Source organism: Musa acuminata, chromosome BXJ2-4, assembly GCF_036884655.1.
Source record: "Musa acuminata AAA Group cultivar baxijiao chromosome BXJ2-4, Cavendish_Baxijiao_AAA, whole genome shotgun sequence".
NCBI lineage: Eukaryota > Viridiplantae > Streptophyta > Magnoliopsida > Zingiberales > Musaceae > Musa > Musa acuminata.
The window spans coordinates 2,789,808-2,808,097 of NC_088341.1; the positions used below are offsets into that span (position 1 = coordinate 2,789,808).

Here is an 18,290-nt window from a genome sequence, read left to right on the forward strand (position 1 = left end):
TCAGCCATGCCTGGACAACACACTGCCCGAGAAAGTCGGCATTAACACCTAACTCAGGCTTGGTTCTTCACGTATCAGCCTGCCTCCTGCAAGCAGCCACATTAGGTAACATCAAACTCATCTATAAATACTCCAGAGTTCTAAACGAATAAGGGGAGGAACACAAGCACAACGCACTCGGAGGCATCTCTTCCTCCAAAACCCTCTCCACATCGTTAACTTGATCGTCGGAGGGGTCGGGCCGAGCTCCTAGCCCGACCTGTGTGCAGGTGCGAGACGGTGTCGCCTCTTCCCGGCGCTGCGGCGGAGCTTCCTCCCGACCTGACCACCCGTCCCGACCTCCCGACCCGAACCACCGTGCTCGGCCGCCGGGAGACCCCGAGGGACGCTGCCCGAGATCCCCGACATCCGGACCCCCGAACCGAGCCGCGTCGCCCCGAGGCCTCGCCTTAAAAGGTGTTTACACTAACAGTTAGGATTTACGTATATAAAATTTCATACTAATTCAATTCAAACGTTTAAGTTATGATATAAATCCTGTATAATATCTAACATGGAGGAGATGACTTGTGAGACTGCAACGATTTATACATCATCATCATTTGAGAGCAACCTCATCACGTGAGTTTGTGCAAGCTACGATGTTGGCAGCAGACAGAAGACCATGAAAGAACAGCTTCAATGGCAGCTAAATAACATGACGACAATGTATGTAGAACTAATAAAGCAAGGAGGAGGAAGAACACATCCTCCGCCACCTCCTCCTTCCGAATCGCGGGGGAGGAACACTGCACCTGCACAGGTGATGAAGTGCACCAGAGCCCATTTGCTACAAGACTGCAGGACCGCCGCCGCTGTTGCTTCCTCATCTGCTGCCGCTGCGCGGCTTTGGATTAGTGTTTGACAGATCCTTCGTCTTCATTCTCTCGCCCGCCAGCGCATCGCTGAATGCTCTATGGGGGATGAAGCTTTTCCTCCTGCCGAAACCAAATCGAAGAACCATGAAGATACAATGAGATGTGAGACCCAAATCTAAACCACCCAACAGATGGATCATTGGAGGAGGCGCTTCGGATCGACAAGTACCGCGAGAAGAGGGCGCCGCAGTCGCAGCGGTATTCGCGGGTGCCGCAGACCTTGGCGTGGGCCTTCCAGTCGGACTGCATGGCGTACTTCTTGGAGCACCTGTCGAACTTCCACTTCCTTCTCCCCGTGCTTCCGGCAGAAGTGCTTCTTGATGCCGATGAGGTCGCCGAGCGCCCGCGACGGGTCGTGGTGCCCCTTGCGGTGCAGTTCCAGGTTCTGGTCCCGCGGGAACCCCTTGCTGCAGACCTCGCACACGAACCGATTGGTCGCCAGCAGCGTCTTCGGCGACCGCGCCACCACCTCCGCCTCCGGATCTGTTCCACCCCGCATTCCATTATAAACAACTATAATCAAAAGGGTAAAAAAGAAGCAAAAAAAATCCAATTTTTGGATCGTGAACCATTCATTTGACCTTGAATTCCGGCAAGGTTCCTCTTCTTCTTGACCACCACAAGCGGCAGCGGTGTCGGCCGGAGTTGGCCGAAGCAGGAGACGCTGGCCTCGCCGGAACCAGAGTTGAAGGCTGTCATGGAGGATGGATTCTCCAATTCCATCATCCAAACCTCTCTGTTTCGCTCTCGAGTTCAACACACAGAGAGGGTAAAAGAGATGCCCTTTCAGCAGCCGCCCTCCTTTTAACACTGTTACAGAAAGATTGGCGTTCCCAACGACCGCTTTCACCTGACCAGTACGCCAAGCTCAGCCCCGCCGGCGACAGGGAGCAGAAATCGGCCGCTACCGGAGGAAAAAGGCGGAACTTTTGTTCATCTTCTTCTAACTCGTCCTCTTCATTGGTGTATCTCGAAAAACCCTACACGAAACTAGAACGACGCCGATAAATCCGGTGAGAATCGGGGGATGAGACGCACACAGACTCTGCGGTGTTCGGTCCTCCTAAGCGGCTAAGCTTCGCAAAGAACGAACGGAGAGACGTAAACCGGTGGAAGGAGCGAGTTAACTCGGGTCAGGAACGGGGAGGACGTGAAGGCATCACAGCCGTCGGCTCAACCCTTCGTTCAAATTCTTGATTTACTTTAAATTTAATTTTGGACGAATTCTCGGAAAAGCCTTTTATCTTTAATAAATTTTCACAAATCATCCTGACTTTTAAAATTTTCGTAAACATTATATCTTCGTCGAATCCATTGTTGCCTTGCATCGCCACCGTCTCCCCTCCCTTTTGCTTGGTCGACTTATCATAGTCTTCGTGGATCTCGTTAGACCTGATTCACCCTCACACGAGGAAGGAAGGGATTCTCATTGTCCTCACTTGTAACCCTTATGTGCAATGGGGGATTTGACAGGAGCATTATCACTTGTTGCATAGGAAGGAAGACAACACAAGAGATATTTTGACACATGCAATGTAATTTTCTTGTGCTTGTAATATTTACTATAGGACATTCAAACGAATATGTGTTTAGGACTCGAACCCTTAATAATTTTTTTTTATCTTTTGATTTCACGTTACTCTTTTAAAACCAAGGATAGGATTATACCGAATAATCTTTGTATCGAATACTTAATGTTTAAGTTATTATTTGTTTCTACGGGATAAAGATTACGAGCATTTGAGAGTTTAAATTGAGATCAAAGAATTTAAAATTAGAGAGTAATAATAATTTTATCAAGTGCATCATCGATGGTAGAATATTTTCCTATATTGATATTGCACATCTAATTCGTATGTCATCATTTTTTAATTGATTATATTCTACATGTCGAGTTCCATTCAAGTACAAATAGTTATGTATCACAAACAAACAGGGTAAGTTCTTAGTACAATGCTTCTTTTCCTCATGAAATCTCACATCACTTAATCTGAATCTTTTAACATCTTATCGAACCAAGATAGCTATATCAAGAGTGATTTACCAATTTATATCATCTGATATTATTGAAAATATTAAACAAATAATCCTTTAATTAGTCGGACTTTTATTTATAATCTTGATTCCAGGTATGATCAAGTTCATCTATCTGAAATCAAATAGTAGTATAATTTTATCTAATCAAGTTTGTAAAGGTTTACATCTAAACCTAAGAGGTTAACTTTGTGCAGGCTATTCTGGTGATGTTTGAGTTGCAATATACAGCCACTGTAGATTATGTTTGTCTTCCATTAATTTAACTTTTAAGAATGAGAGCTATAAATTTGATTTTTTTTATTCCGGGATGAAAACTTCAAACACAGGATGACAACAGACAAACTGCACTCATCCAAACACATGAAACTTGAGAGATACTACAATCATAACAAAAAGCTTAAGTAATTAGATTAGACAAATAATCTATTGATTTATGTTCTGAGCAAAAATGCATTATCAAGGTTTCATCCAATAACAAAATTCATATGGTTGAGTTATCCAAGGCCTTTCAGTACTTTTGAGGTCATTTGCTTGTCTATCCGGGGAGCAAGCAACTGAAGTTTTGCATCTCGGATGATCACACACCAACAACTAGACAGAAAAGGGAAACCAATGGGAGTTGGATTCTTTTCTTTCTTTTTCTGTAAAATTTCATTAATGATCACATTTCCTGTCATTAGATCATTCTTGTGATGTATTCTTGCCCTGTCCTTTGCCCTTCTTGAACTTAGCCAGGACCTCATCCATTCCACCTTGTGAAAGGATGTTATGGTCACTGGCTACTTCAACTCAATTAAGATTCCACGCTTCTCTTTGTCCAAGAAGGTTTTCCCTGGGGTAGAGATATAGCAGTTATATTGATGCTACTTGTACTTGGTTTCTCATGTGCACCAGTCTTGAGTGAGTCTCTTGAGGTCCTTTTGGAGGGTACATGAATGGCTCTTCAAAGCATTGTTATTGGAGTCCTTCCTTGTTTCTGTTTGCACTGAGTTTCTCACAAGAACCAGCAATGAAGTATGCTTCTGAAGTCTCCCATGTGAGGTACAAAGGATGGGGCAGCAATTCCATCCACAACCTTTCTTGACAACCTTATCCATTGTTAATGGAGTCCTTCCTTGTTTCTGTTTGCACTGAGTTTCTCACAAGCACCAGCAATGAAGTATGCTTCTGAAGTCTCCCATGTGAGGTACAAAGGATGGGGCAGCAATTCCATCCACAACCTTTCTTGACAACCTTATCCATTCAGAGTGATGAGATGTTCATGCCAGGAAAAAAAATCTGAGTGTACTTTGCTGCTAAATACTTTCAGGCCTGCTTATACCTCTCTCTCTTGCAAATCACCACCAAGTTTCATGATTTAATTCTTAGCAGGATGCAGTCACACCAACGATGTCTATCAATGCTTCACCTAAAAGGCTGGCCAAGAATATAAAAAAAATAAATGTGAAACTTCAGCAATATGAATATGACTATGAGGCTGATCAAGAATATAAAAATAATAAAAAGCTGCAGTGTTTATTTGGAAATACATCTAAAAGTTATCGCCATAGAGAGTCCAACAGATTTCCAGCACCATAGCAGCATCTCTCTTTTATTTAGACAGAAAAAAGTTATCGCCATAAATAAAGGCACCATGTAAAAGTCCAACAGATTTCCAGTACCATAGCAGCATCTCTCTTTTATTTAGACAGAAAAAATTATCGTCATAAATAAAGGCACCATATAAATGTTGCAAAAAAAAAAAAATCACAGATCATGAAATGTCTAGTTCCAAGTTTTGACATACACTCAGAAGACATTCCTTGCCACTCCTCCACATGCATACCAAACATGTTGATAGGACTTCTGTAAATTAAGAAGAAACGAGATCAAGAATCAATCTAATAAGAACTCTTATGTTATCATGGTCATCAAATCATTCTGGAACAAAAGCAACAAGACTTTCAAAAGAAAAACTTATGGATGCTACCTGTGCTGACTAGGATCATGATTAACGTACAACCAACATCTTGACACCTGACCTGGGTTTTGGAAGTCAACATTTAAGAACATGCAAACTTTGCCAGACTTGCACACTGCTTGTCACTTAATCTGGATGTTCTAATTAAACATGTTTCCTCTATAACTACAATCAACCTCAAATTCTTCTTAATGTCATATCCTGTATTAACTGGACAAACAAATTTCACCACCGGCTATCTTGTCTTTTCTTCCTAATAACCTGCCATGTAAAAGTAAAAGACATATTTCCTCATGTTAAATCTCTATTCACCATGACACAACATCAGATTCAAAGCCTAGCATGTAATTTCCTAATTTTGAAGCTCTAGCCCCTTGTTCAATGAATAGATACCACTAGTGCGATCCTAGTGGAAAAAGAGAAAGAGATCCTCTCAAATAATTAGACTTCTTATAAGGCAAATACACATTTGTGAATAAGTTGTCAAATGCCCTAGAAGTTCTTAGTATCTTATTAATAAAAGCTTACAATGTTAATATATTTTATATATTCTCCCACTTTTTTTTTTGCTCTTTTTATTACAATATAAAATATCCAAACTATGCTCAATCGATCACATAACAGCTTGCACCAAAAATCAGTTCAATTTATCACCAGTCAAGGCCTACCAAATTTATCCTGAACATAACTCCACAACCATATTTATCATCTTGAACTCCACTAGACCATTCCCAAAGCATCTCACTCCAAATCAGCCCTCACTCTTGCAAATGCCAAAATTTCGGCTCAGTACATTCAGTTAAGCATTTTCTCAGCTTTGCAAAAGAAAAAGGCTTATCAAATATAGTGATGATCATAGTGCACCAAATTTATTGGGTTGGAGCAAACTGCAAACCTGTATATGTTGCATTCTAATCCATCTCAAATAAACTACAAAATTTCAAGGTAAAAATGAAGAATAACTTCAAACATCCTTAAAGACAAGAATTTCAGCAAAAACAAAAATACCAATCCAAAACATACAAACCAAAAGCTTTCGGCGACAGAAGTTCAAATTCGTCCATCCCAACCTAAACAACAAATTCTAAATACGAAATGCGTGGCAACAAAACCGGACCTAAATCAATTTGAACAAGCATGTGACCTGAAAGCACGGGAAAAGTCAGGATCAGCGTTGCCGGTAGCGAGGTCGGTGTACGGCTTGGCGTCGATGTTCAAAACTATCCATGACAGAGGGTGAGCCCGCGGAGTCGATTCCGACGAACCGATGGGATTCTGAACCAAGCCGAGTACGTGCAAAGCGCGCAGAGAGAAATGGTCAAAGTAGGAAACCAAGTCAGGAAAGGAGATTAAGATCCGGATCCAGATCTCGAAGAAGATAACGTACCTGATAAGGGTCCCGGGAGACGATTTTGGGGAGGGAGGAGATGGCGAGCGAGGAAAACCAATCGCCCGATCGCGGCGATCTCCATTCCCATGCTGCTTCCAAGCAATAGCGGCCCTACGAGCGACTCCGAGGGACCATTTAGGTCCAGGTCAGGAATCGGATTCGGATTCGGATTCGGATCAGACAAATTCTGAACCGCACCACCGCTAGTTTTTTAAATGCCTAATAAATATTTGATTATATAAATAATTCCTAAAATTTAGTTTAGCATAAACATCCCTTTAAAATAAAATCCTAATGATTTTTGCATATTTCATTCAAATTAATCTTTATTAGCTATTGTAATTTAATTATTAGTTCAAATTTTAAATTATATATATTTTAAAAAATCATTATAGTTTAATTATTTCATATTTATATATTTTTAACAAAAAAAAAACCAATACTGGTTACAGTTAAAAGTAGTTGGATACACAGAGAATCTAAACAATTGGAAGGATATATATTGCAAGCATAAATATGTAGAACCCCCAAAATCTTGTATATCTGATAGATACGCTATGTCAAATTTTGAGATCCATTTCACTGATGTGAACAAATTATCTTCTCAACATCATCTCACAGACTATGGTTCCTTTGTTGAAATATCTGAGTGTGTGATTGGGTGTTTTGGCAACAAAATGGGTTTAGGAAGCATTTTTCCTTTCTCCATCAATGAAATTTCTCTTGCAACAAACAAAAGTTGGATTACATTGTCCCCACAGTGCTTGTGCATGTTATGACAAGACCATCATTGTCCAGTGATGCTCATGCCCACACATCACTGTGGACCATGGCATATAGATATATGCCAGAAAAATTCAAAAGCCAAGTACAAAAGCATTGTTAGATAGCAGTGATTATTCATCATTGATCATCCTGCATGCAACTCTTGCAAGTCAAGGTATAGGGATGCCATAACAAGGAAGATATGTTGTCATATTCTTGTAATCAATCAAGAGAGGGGAGGAGGGAAGACAACCATGTTGAGATGAGGTTCTAAGGTTTCAAGCCCATATGGGGATCTATGAATTCCACTCCTTTAGTTTGACATTCCATCTGCTTACCTTTGTGTTCCTCTGGCTTTTGTTTCAGCATATCCACTGAGCAACTTCTCAAGCCAGTTGTTCTCATCTAAGACACACTGTACAAAGGACCAGACTCCTAAAGCTCCATCTTCTGAATCTTTTCTCTTATTCCACCTTTTTATTTCTTAGTTCTTTATTCCCATTGAAAGAGCCAATTCGGTGCCAGTAGGAGGTTCCATCTCGGCCATTTCTTTTGGACTACTGCTCTTTCTTCCCCATACTGATAAGCCAAACCTCTTTCAGCTACAGCTCTATATATGTGTGTGTGCTGTTCTGCAACCACAACCAAGTGACCCACAGAACTGTAGCTGTACATTGGCAAGCCAAGAATCCATCTCTTCTTCTCCAACATTCTTATACTCTGTCCAGATTCGGCCTTTACAGACACACCCTTTTACTGTTTCTCCAGCACCTCTGCTACTATTTAGTCAAGCCAGCCTCTCTTCTTGTGCAGAGGGATTCATTCCGGGGAAGCAATACCAATCTCCCTTCCTGCAGCTAAAGCTCCATGGGCCACCCATGACATCGAATCTGAAGCAGGTTTGGTTTCCAGGGCCTCTAATAGTAGGAGCTGGACCTTCAGGTATAGCCACAGCTGCGTGCCTCAAGGAGAGAGGTGTCCCGTATTTGATACTGGAGAAGGAGACCTGCTTCGCGCCTTCATGGAAGCTGAGGACGTACGAGCGCCTAAAGCTTCATCTCCCCAAGCAATACTGTGAGCTGCCGCTCATGGCGTTCCCGCCGGAGTTCCCGACATACCCCACGAAGCAGCAGTTCATAAGCTACTTGGACGCCTACGTCGAGCGCTTCGCCGTCAAGCCATTGTTCGACATGGCGGTTCGGGTTGCCGAGTACGATGCCAGCATCAGGTTCTGGCGAGTGGAGGCCGGTGACTTGGAGTTCATATGCCGGTGGCTCATTGTGGCCACAGGGGAGAATGCAGAGGTTGTGTGGCCAGAGATCAGGGGAATCTCGAGGTTCCGCGGGCAGCTCTTGCACACCAGCTGTTACATGAAGGGCGATGGCCACAGAGGGGAGAAGGTTTTGGTGGTGGGCTCTGGCAATTCAGGCATGGAGGTTGCTCTGGACCTCTGTGACAATGATGCCAAGGTCTCCATGGTCGTCAGGGACAAGGCAAGTGGATCATCCTTGCTTCCTCTTCTTGCACTTTTGTACTAATACTACAAAACATGATTGCTGCTTCGTGTGGTTGTGTCTTGTTTGCTTCTGCCCGAATCGAGTTGAGTGCATCTCAACTTTGATTTGCCCCCTTTTGGACTTGGATTTTTCTGCAAACTACTCCGGTAGCTTCACCGTGTGCAGTGGAGTGGCAATCGAGCACAACTAATCAAACTTTCATGCAGTGTTACTCGTCCTGTTGAACTCATTCAAGTTTTGGCTGTGGCAGCTGCACATCTTGCCGAGAGAACTACTTGGGATCTCGACTTTTGGGATGTCAATGGCTCTGCTCAAGTGGCTCCCTGTTAAAGCTGTAGATGCTCTCCTCCTTTTCGGCACAAGGCTGCTACTGGGAGATACGGAGAAGTATGGGATCAAGCGGCCTGCGATCGGGCCGCTCGAGCTCAAGAGCGCCGCCGGAAAGACACCGGTACTGGACATCGGCACCTTTGCCAAGATCAAAAGCGGACAGATTAAGGTTCTCTTCTTAACATCAATGCCATCGGATCGATTATATTCAGCTCACGAAGCAATGGATTCATTGCTTCTTGAGTCCATCTTTCTAATCGATTGAATCAAGAAAGAAAACGAAAGAAAACTGAGATGAATTTAGTGTTCTCTGCAGGTGGTCCCTGACATAAACCAGTTCACAAGCAAAGGGGCAGAGTTCGTGGATGGTGAACACGAGGAATTCGATTCCATCATCCTGGCAACAGGCTACAAAAGCAATGTGACTTCTTGGCTCAAGGTACGTGAGACAATCCAGCAACATGTTAGTAGGCAGATCCCTGCAAGATTAGAATAGATGCATACATAGGATGACGAACACTCGAGTAAAAATCATATATAGGACAATTCAATTAGGATCATTTCTCCAATCAGATCGGAAGTAATGAGGTCACATGATAGAAAGGACTTTTTGAGTTCTTATGGGCTTGTCGCACTGTCACATTCTTACAGCAGCTTCACCTTGGACTTCTCCAAGCAACGCCAAGAAGCTGATCGGAACATTCTTCATGCAGACATACGAATCAGATTTGGACTTGCAGATACGTACAAGCAAACTGTTCATTCACAACAATGAAACCCTCAAAGATCTAGTAAATAGTAAGGCACAGAGATCACATGCAAGTTAAGTCAAAAGAATATCTGTCGATGTATCGTAATAATGCCAAGTATGGGCATTGATGGCGATTCCTTCGATAAGAACATACAACACAACTCTGATGGCGACTTTGGTCCAACACAGAGACATCCAACCCCATTATCACTTCAAGAAAAAGAAGCCTGCAGTGCCTTTGCACCGCCTCCATTTTGCCACCACATGCAATTTAAGTGAAGGGGGTAATCCCAGGATGGGCCACAGCATCACTAAAAGGACGTTTCTATGTGTATCTGACCTCCCCAAACATCCATCAGTAGATATCTTATAATCAATACACAATCATTTGTTCATGTTCATTAGTGTTATCAGAGAAAGAAGAAAGATTTCTATGTATCTTACTGTAGATTTGCATATGGCAAGGAGGAGGAGTTCTTCGGTGAGAAGGATGGCTTCCCGAGGACTTCGTTTCCTAATAGTTGGAGAGGAAAGAACGGGCTCTACGCTGCTGGTTTCACCAGGAGAGGATTGCTGGGAGCTTCCATGGACGCCTGTAAAATAGCTGAGGACATTGCCAACCTATATGGAGCCGTAGATATCAGGCATAAGCTGAACACCATAACATCTTGATCATGCTGGATCATTGGTTTGGATAACGAATTTGACTGTACTTTGCTAAAGAAAGAAAATTTCAAGTGTGATATCTGCATCACAGGTTCAATCATCTGTTGGGAGTGCAATACACATATGAATTGTATACATGCCTAATGATTTGGAGCCCGGATTGAGTTATGGCTAATCTCTAGTTCGGAGTGGAATGATTCCTGGCAACTGGGATTACTTTGGAATGTGCTTATCCCAAAATAATTCCCAGTTCGTCCAGCTTTCCAATCAAACAAATATCTGACATACTTCATAGGACATAAAATAGTGCCAAAGATCCATTTTTATTGAGAACAGTCTTTCTGATATGATTCCTGAGACAAATTCTGCCAAATGCCCATCACATCTATAGATATATGACTTCCAGATGTCAATGCAGCATATCCTTTTGAATTGAATGAGTAGAAGATAACTCTTCAGGATCCAAGAAAATGTTCTTGTTTGACAGCACAGTTTCCTCCTTTTTGTGTACACTAATCCTTCTTTTGTCCCAAGATGTTAATCCTTCCAGACCCAAACTAGCTAATGATTCTTCTCTTCATCCTCAAAATAACAAAGATAACTAGGACAAAAGGAAAATTGACAAGCATAATCGATTATGCATCTCTGCAACCAGTATTTTTGGTTGCAAGTATTCCTCTTTAGCTAATTCCTGCTAGCTAGTTTCTCGAGTTTATTCCTGATGGTGAAGCTGATAGATTCTTATGAGCTTCCAATTAGAAAGAACCCCACAGTACTGTCATCTCTTCTACTGAACAATGCAAGACTACAAAGTTTAGCTGCAGACTGTAGTTTGCCACTTCTTCACAAGTGTAACAAAGAAAAGCTTTAAACCTGGAACATCACAACTCACAAACCTTACCACAAAAATAGGCGGATGTTAGCACATCTAATGGAACCAGTGAAAAGACTTGTGCAGTTCCAGATCCAAGTAGTCAGGATGTTAGCAACACATCCAGTCTGATCTCTTTCCTTTTGTTGTTGAGGTCTAATGATGTTAGAGGCCATCGGCGTGGTCAGCAAGACAACATTCCTCAAAGTAGTACAGGGGATCTGCCGACTAACCAGATGAAGATGCAGCAGTTTGAATCGGCTGGACTCCAAGCATTGCGGCAGGGCTTGTCATGTCGCAATCCAATGGGAGTAGATCCTGCGACGCATGTAGGCGGGGCAAGCTAAGTGTGCGAGTTCCCATGCGTTGAAGATCTCCTTCTCCCATTCTTTGGTCCCCTTCACGCCCTCAAGCTCTTGATGAGGACAACTCGGGGCAAGGCTCGATCTGTTTGCTAGATCCAGTTCTTCATCCACTGACATGGCTCATACGGCAGCAAGAAGCTTCTTCTTCTTCTGCAAGTGACCTCCACTGCACTGCAGTTTAGCCAGTGCTCAGAACTTACTACCCTCGTAGCTCTCATTTCAGTAAGTTGGTAATGAAAAGATTAATTAGAGATTTGAGCTCGGACTTGACATGTTTTATGATCTCTCAATTGAGTATCTCGAAGTTCAATCAAATGATTGTTTCCTTTCAAGATTTTTTCATTTCTCATGAAACGATTTCACGGAATCTTCCGAGGGATATGGCAAACATCACCATTAAGGTTAAGCAAGAATCAAAAGGGAAGAACCAATGCATAAGCTTTATAGCGTTGGTGCTGTAAAGAATCACAGTTTTCCTCGTCGGATATAGGAATCATGGAACCAAGAAAATGACAATCTCCAGTTACGTCAAGCATCATCTGCAACCTATGTTCATAGAACTAGTGAGGGCATCGATCATATGCACAGCGGATAAGAGACGATAAAGAAGACAAATCCTTGCTTTTCATGATCGATGTCTCATCTATACTTTGTCCTCAGTATGATCTATCAGTCTCTCTCACCAAGTAGTAAAAAGAAGAAGTGACTTCATCCACTACCAGGAGAATATTGCTGCCAAGTGTATTCCTAGTTATCAACACGCATGATCATCTATCTGTATCACTGGTCAAACACAATACTGAACTGAAGTCTTCGAGTGTCCCATTAAGCTGTGATTTGGTCGACATAAATGGAAGACCACATAAAAAGATTTGGAGTTCTGTAATAAGCTCTAGAACTGGAAAATACACTTCCACCAATATACATACGTATAATAATATTCATGGAGGAATGTCTCTAGTTGATAAACTTTGTAGGTGGAAGTAATTTACTGTTGATAACATCTATGTATTGTTGGCTTGTAATTGGAATCTAATTAGATGATTGAGGCTGAAAGTATACATGAATGCATGCAAGCTAAGAACATTGGAAAATTATTTAATTTGGAAAAAAAAATATTTTGTGAAAAATATTTAAATTAACAATGTAAGAAAATCGATTTATTTTTTAAATAATTTTTTTGTTAGACATTCTTATCATGGCCAACAATCTCAGTTCTTAAACCACGAATCTCAAAGCACAGAATTTGTATATCTTGACCATCCCTCATCCTTGATTGCCGCCGAGAGCATCAAAAAGATGAATCACGCAATCCGCACGTGCGCAGAGTGTGGATTATAAAATACTGGGAGCGAGCAGCTGCCGCGGAGCGCCAGCCGGAGCGATGGCCGCCTCTTCCTCGCTGTCCCCGACGGCCGCTTTCCTCCCTCTACCCAGCCGTGCATCCCACTCTACCAAGCCGAAACCCCTCTTCGTCTCTCTCCACTGTGCACACGCTGCCGTCTCCCTGCGCTTCCTCGCCCCTTCTCCGTTCCGCGTCCCCGTGGCCGCCGCGGAGCCGGATACAACGGAGGCTTCGATGAGGCGCAATTGGTTGTGTTGTATCTGACCCTTTTTTTTCCGCTTTTTAAGGCGGAGGAGAAATCTGGCGTTGCTGCCCCTTCTTCCCTCGATATTGAGGCGGATGCTGATAGGGTAGTCGATCCTCGGCCTTTCTTTGCATGGGTTTAAAGGTGTTAGCTTTATCCCTTTTTCTCTTTCCTGAGTGCTGCTTGTGTTCTTGTTGTTTCGGTTTATGGCTTATGACACGAGAACTAAGATATCCACGTTACACTTTGTTTGCCTACGCATTTCGCGAGTTAAACAGTATAAAGCCTGTCTTATATGTGGGATGATAAGTTTGTATATTTACTTAAAGGTGGATCTTTGTTTATACCCATCTTGCTTCTTTGCAATTTAGTTGATCAGAGAGTTCATCACGGAAACAGCTTGAGGTGAGGCTGCATACATGGACCCTCCCCATCGCATATTGGCGTAAGCCTTATCCAATGAGTCCGCCCTTTAGGAACCTTTCCTTCTCAATTTTGTGTAACATTTGCATTCGAGTGCATATAGATCTCTTCAACAATGAAAGAGTATGCTCTAAAAATGTTATATGCTCTAAAAATCCAGCAAATGAACATTAGATTTCGTAGAAATGCTGGAACTGTCCACAGAGTTTTTCTAGTTATTGTCCATTATAACATTCATCTGGTACATGTGGACTGTGGTGCATACATCTTAAATGAGAACTTTGAAAAAGGTATTTGCAAAGTTTTATAGCACCAACCTGTGATGAAATATTCTCAAAGTAAAATTTGTCCATTATAACGTATTGGTTATCAGAACTATGTTCATTTGGAAGGCTCTTATAGGTGAAAGAAGTCCATGAACAACCTCAAAAGAAACAAGAATCCAATTGTTGTAATGTAGAAATTATTATGAGGTAGTTACATTTTCCTAGGTCTCTTGTACTATCATGGACTAGTGTCTTGCATGCTAAGTCCATGGTGATTATGGTTTATAATGGCATGTATCTATAGTACTAGGTTCATGATGGCATACACCAGATCATGTGAAGGGACAATCGTGATGTGTGCTATTGTGCTTGCATTATGTGGATTAGCGAACGTGATAGATATAGAGTGCATTTGGGAACACATTTGAAATGTACATTGAGAGCCCAATCCACATTTCAAATGTGAATTGATATTTGGTGATTTTTTTTTAAATCATATTTGGCCTTGAGGCTACATTGTAAATGCTCAAATGTTCATGCTACCTTATGGTAGCATTAGCATTTCAGCATTTGTGGGATAGTGAAATTTTTTAAATTTCATAAAGAGTAACCCTATGACATTATCTAAAATCACAAGGTTCTCACTATATAATAGAAATCCAAACTCTCATTTCCTCTCATATTCTTTCAATTCGTGCCGTCATTGACTCCTCTCACATGTCTTCTACAAGGTGAAATTTCATTTATTTATTTTCAAAGATTATTTTATATTCATTTATATGTTTATATTTTTATTGTATATTTAGGCCATACGAAATTTTTTGTAAGATTACATTTATTTATTTATTTTACCTATTAATTTAAATGAAAAATATGTATTCACTTTTGAATAAATATTAAAAATATTAGAAGGGTAAATTTGTCACATAATATTCAATGGACATTTGAAATATAATTTTACCAAACACTTATGTCAGTGCATATTTAAAATGCAGTTTTTATCTATTGTTTACCAATTATTTAAAGCATTTCACAACTGCATATTCACTCAAGCCTCTTTCTCAAATGCACATTAAAAATGCAAATGTGCTCCCAAACACAGCCATCATGCCAACATTTTCTTTTTATGTTATAAAAAAAAGTTTGCAATATGGGTGCTGACTCATACCAGAATCTTGTAGACTGGTACACCTATTGGTACGGTATGATACTGTTCCCAACACCAATAATGTTACTAATAGTTATTCTCATAGTTGACCAATAAAGATGTATTGTGTTTTAGATATTGAGTATATTTACTTCAAGGAGTACAAAGAGGAAGTTTTGATGTATGTAACTCGCTCCTTCACTTGAAGCTTTTAAGTGTATCTCAACAGTAGGCGGTAATAAGAAACACTTGTGGCGAGAACCTTGTTGGAATTTTAGATTGACTCAGTTCTTGGGAGCTTGTGATATCATGCCATGGATTTCATTCATCTAAAGAAAGGAAACTCATTTTGAAGCTTGTGGATCCATTAGGAGCATATCTAGATATGGTTTTGCTGGGAATGGGGATAGTGGTGGTTCATTTCGGTATAGTAACTATTGGCGAGAAGTTGAAGGCTTGCTGGCTTTATGCAACATTTCTTAAGGTAGATGCATGAAGTGCGTGCATTGGTCGGATACAACAAAAGGTGAAACTTTGTTCTTCAATATGTCTCTAAGCAAGGTTTTGGTGTGGTACCGATTTTGGTAATTTATTGGACTAGTCTGGTACTAATGTACTAGACAGCTTACGTATCCGTGCAGGAATTGATGACCATCTGTGATGAATCTTATGAAAAAGACAAAGAATGATGGATTCATTGAAGTGATTGACCAGATGGAAAGATTCATCAGACATGTGACTGAACAAAAACTTATGGATTGTCTAAGCAACCATATGTGTTTCTTGATGCTTGTCAATTAACAAGTACTGCTGGGTCTTGACAGTTTATAGTTCAGAGGATGATATTGTAGCACCTGAAGATGCCTTTGAATATAATTAGTTCATTGTGAACTTTTAAGTTGCACATCATAGAGGGCACCAATCTTAGATTCATGTCACATCAATTTTGCTTAGGTAGAAATATGATGGAGTTCATCAAATTTAGTCAAGAGGATGCAGCGAGACAACAATCTTCATTAGATTGAAGTTCATGCTTCTTTTTTAGCTAAATCTTATGGAATCATTATATTCGGTATCAATGGTTAAGTGCTAACCTATTAGTAATAGTCTTAGACGTTTTAGAAAGTTATACATCAGGTTTTAGCTAAATATATTGTATTTTATTGACTATAAAGCACTTTTTTTCCCCTCAGACAAAAATTGGAAAATATTTCAAATATGATTCTTGTAACAGTAACTACAAGATGTGTTGGTGGGCTATTCATATCTACTTTTGGACAAAACTAAAAATGCCATTTAAATATACTAATGCATTTATGTCTTTTTTCCCTGCCATGAGATCTTCAATTTGTTTGCCCCAAATGACCAACTTGTTTCACTTGTCATCCAATTAGTATGATGTAACAAATGCTGTTCTTGAGGAAAGATGTTTTTTCCTTCATTGCTGGCTTCACTTATTCCACCTGGAGTTTATGTGGCATAATAAACCAGTTTTATATATCCCCTTATAGAGAAGCTACTTTGTATTCTGTTATGTCACATGATTCACCCTTCTCCGTGAAATGAAGATGTCTTGAATTCTACAGTTCTGTCTTTTTTTTCCTTGTCAATGCAAGTTTTTCTACAGACTTCTGTTATTTCCATCTTGGTTATGTGATTATTGTTATTTAGACATAGAACAGGGAACAAACTGGCCAGTTTGAATGGCCAAATCTGGTTTACTGTTTTGCTTTCTCATCTGCACCCTTCTGTCCCTGTTCTTCATGATGGCAAACCTGACTAGTGAATATTTTTTATTGCTTTGGAATCTTTTACATAAAACATTTACTGAAATATCCTTAAAGCATCACATACCTTAATAACCATCCTAGCATTGGTCTAAGAATTTTGGTTGAACTGCTAGGCTGCGACGCCATCTTACATTAGTTTGGTGGGAATACAATGAGACCATGGGCCACCTTGTATTCATCAAATTTAGGAAATATGGATTGGATCTGTTTGAAGTTTGAAGATTCAAAAAATAATGTGTATGTAAAATGCTCGTTTGGCTACTTGTGTTTCCAGATACCAAAGCAGAAGATAAGAATCAAGCTGAGGTCCTACTGGGTGCCACTAATCGAGGACTCGTGCAAGCAGATCCTGGAAGCTGCTCGGACGATGAATGCGAAGACGATGGGTCCTGTTCCCCTTCCTACAAAGAGAAGAGTCTATTGTGTCCTCAAGTCACCGCACGTTCACAAGGACTCTCGCTTCCATTTTGAGATCCGGACTCACCAACAACTAATCGATATCTTATATCCGACAGCCCAAACGATCGACTCACTGATGCAGCTTGATCTTCCAGCAGGTGTAGATGTGGAGGTCAAGCTCTGATATCATCGCAAGTCAAAAGTGATGTTTCTTTCATCTGTAGTTGTTTCTCTTATTTCCCTTTCTATGTGTGCTGATATCTTGTCATCACATATTTTAGATTTCTTGTAACTTGCCATACTAGCAAGCAAGTAATTATCTTTCTCTTCGAGTTCATGGTCGTTCTTCTGTGTCTTTCTTCAAATTGTAGATTTTGCAGCCAAGTGCTTTGACTTCTTAAGAGGCTCAGCCAACTGCATGACTTCTGAAGCCAGTGCACGTCAAGTTCCTTGGCCTATCATGGCATCGTCCAACATAAATTTGATGTTCTCAACTTGGTCCTTTTGCTTTCACTGTATTTACTCATATTTGAACATTGTCATAAGGAATCAGTAGGTAATAGGTCAATTGGACTATCAGTCTTTCTCAGCTCTCTTTTTCTCTTGTGAGGTCTTGTAAGATAAACTAGAGATTAAGCCTACATTAGCATTATTATTATTATTATTATTTTGCAAAGATAAGTGGTGAGGATGAAATTTGATCATATCTTCTGGTAATCTAAAAAGATCTTTATTAGCTAATTTATATAATATGTTTAAAATATATTGGATGAGATTTTGAAATATTAATCTTACTTGGTGGGATTTAATATATCATCATCAGATCATGATTTGTATACAAGTTTATTAGCTAATTTATAGTTTGTATTTTCAAATTGAACTCCATCATTGTAATTGTGCTTCTTTATATTTAGATTACACTTAAGTTAATCTTTTACTGATGGATATCGCTTCTCGATTTAAATAATTCTAAGTTAACCCCATAGCAATTTGGACTATATATCCTAAATCTCTCAATAACTTAATGAGCTTAATCTCTAGTAGTTAAAGAGCAAACACAAACTTAAAAGTTAAAATTCAAACAAAATAAACCAGAATTAAGCATTC

General features: G+C 40.4%; 3 protein-coding genes and 1 long non-coding RNA gene across 4 annotated transcripts; 2 read left to right on the forward strand and 2 right to left on the reverse strand.

The window, feature by feature from the left end:
- Nucleotides 1–504: 504 nt before the first annotated feature.
- LOC135608902 (zinc finger protein GAI-ASSOCIATED FACTOR 1-like) lies at nucleotides 505–2,147 on the reverse strand. The gene is made up of 3 exons (XM_065101959.1): nucleotides 1,499–2,147; nucleotides 1,087–1,400; nucleotides 505–977 (listed from the first exon to the last, which is right to left on the reverse strand). The coding sequence occupies exons 1-3, from the start codon at nucleotides 1,641–1,643 to the stop codon at nucleotides 954–956; spliced, it is 483 nt and encodes a 160-aa protein (XP_064958031.1). The 5' UTR covers nucleotides 1,644–2,147; the 3' UTR covers nucleotides 505–953.
- Nucleotides 2,148–3,340: 1,193 nt separating this feature from the next.
- Nucleotides 3,341–6,404, reverse strand: LOC135609482 (uncharacterized). Its single transcript, XR_010485797.1, has 3 exons — nucleotides 6,302–6,404; nucleotides 6,059–6,189; nucleotides 3,341–4,370 (listed from the first exon to the last, which is right to left on the reverse strand). It is a non-coding gene; the product is annotated as an uncharacterized LOC135609482 (long non-coding RNA).
- Nucleotides 6,405–7,621: 1,217 nt separating this feature from the next.
- LOC103980480 (indole-3-pyruvate monooxygenase YUCCA2-like) lies at nucleotides 7,622–10,384 on the forward strand. The gene is made up of 4 exons (XM_009396920.3): nucleotides 7,622–8,562; nucleotides 8,837–9,085; nucleotides 9,233–9,355; nucleotides 10,133–10,384. The coding sequence occupies exons 1-4, from the start codon at nucleotides 7,948–7,950 to the stop codon at nucleotides 10,337–10,339; spliced, it is 1,194 nt and encodes a 397-aa protein (XP_009395195.2). The 5' UTR covers nucleotides 7,622–7,947; the 3' UTR covers nucleotides 10,340–10,384.
- Nucleotides 10,385–12,953: 2,569 nt separating this feature from the next.
- Nucleotides 12,954–17,367, forward strand: LOC135609314 (small ribosomal subunit protein uS10c-like). Its single transcript, XM_065102424.1, has 3 exons — nucleotides 12,954–13,142; nucleotides 13,202–13,264; nucleotides 17,059–17,367. The coding sequence occupies exons 1-3, from the start codon at nucleotides 12,954–12,956 to the stop codon at nucleotides 17,365–17,367; spliced, it is 561 nt and encodes a 186-aa protein (XP_064958496.1).
- Nucleotides 17,368–18,290: the final 923 nt, after the last annotated feature.

What these genes read in the sequence shown, in the direction of transcription:
- LOC135608902 (XM_065101959.1), bottom strand. Translation starts at nt 1,643, where the DNA reads ATGATGGAATTGGAGAATCCATCCTCCATGACAGCCTTCAACTCTGGT. An exon ending in GAACCTTGCCGGAATTCAAG is followed by an intron (nt 1,401 to 1,498) that starts GTCAAATGAATG and finishes GGGGTGGAACAG; the next exon opens with ATCCGGAGGCGGAGGTGGTG. An exon ending in TGCGGCGCCCTCTTCTCGCG is followed by an intron (nt 978 to 1,086) that starts GTACTTGTCGAT and finishes TGGTTTCGGCAG; the next exon opens with GAGGAAAAGCTTCATCCCCC.
- LOC103980480 (XM_009396920.3), top strand. Translation starts at nt 7,948, where the DNA reads ATGACATCGAATCTGAAGCAGGTTTGGTTTCCAGGGCCTCTAATAGTA. An exon ending in CCATGGTCGTCAGGGACAAG is followed by an intron (nt 8,563 to 8,836) that starts GCAAGTGGATCA and finishes TGGCTGTGGCAG; the next exon opens with CTGCACATCTTGCCGAGAGA. An exon ending in ATGTGACTTCTTGGCTCAAG is followed by an intron (nt 9,356 to 10,132) that starts GTACGTGAGACA and finishes GCATATGGCAAG; the next exon opens with GAGGAGGAGTTCTTCGGTGA.
- LOC135609314 (XM_065102424.1), top strand. Translation starts at nt 12,954, where the DNA reads ATGGCCGCCTCTTCCTCGCTGTCCCCGACGGCCGCTTTCCTCCCTCTA. An exon ending in CGGAGCCGGATACAACGGAG is followed by an intron (nt 13,143 to 13,201) that starts GCTTCGATGAGG and finishes CCGCTTTTTAAG; the next exon opens with GCGGAGGAGAAATCTGGCGT. An exon ending in TTGAGGCGGATGCTGATAGG is followed by an intron (nt 13,265 to 17,058) that starts GTAGTCGATCCT and finishes TTGTGTTTCCAG; the next exon opens with ATACCAAAGCAGAAGATAAG.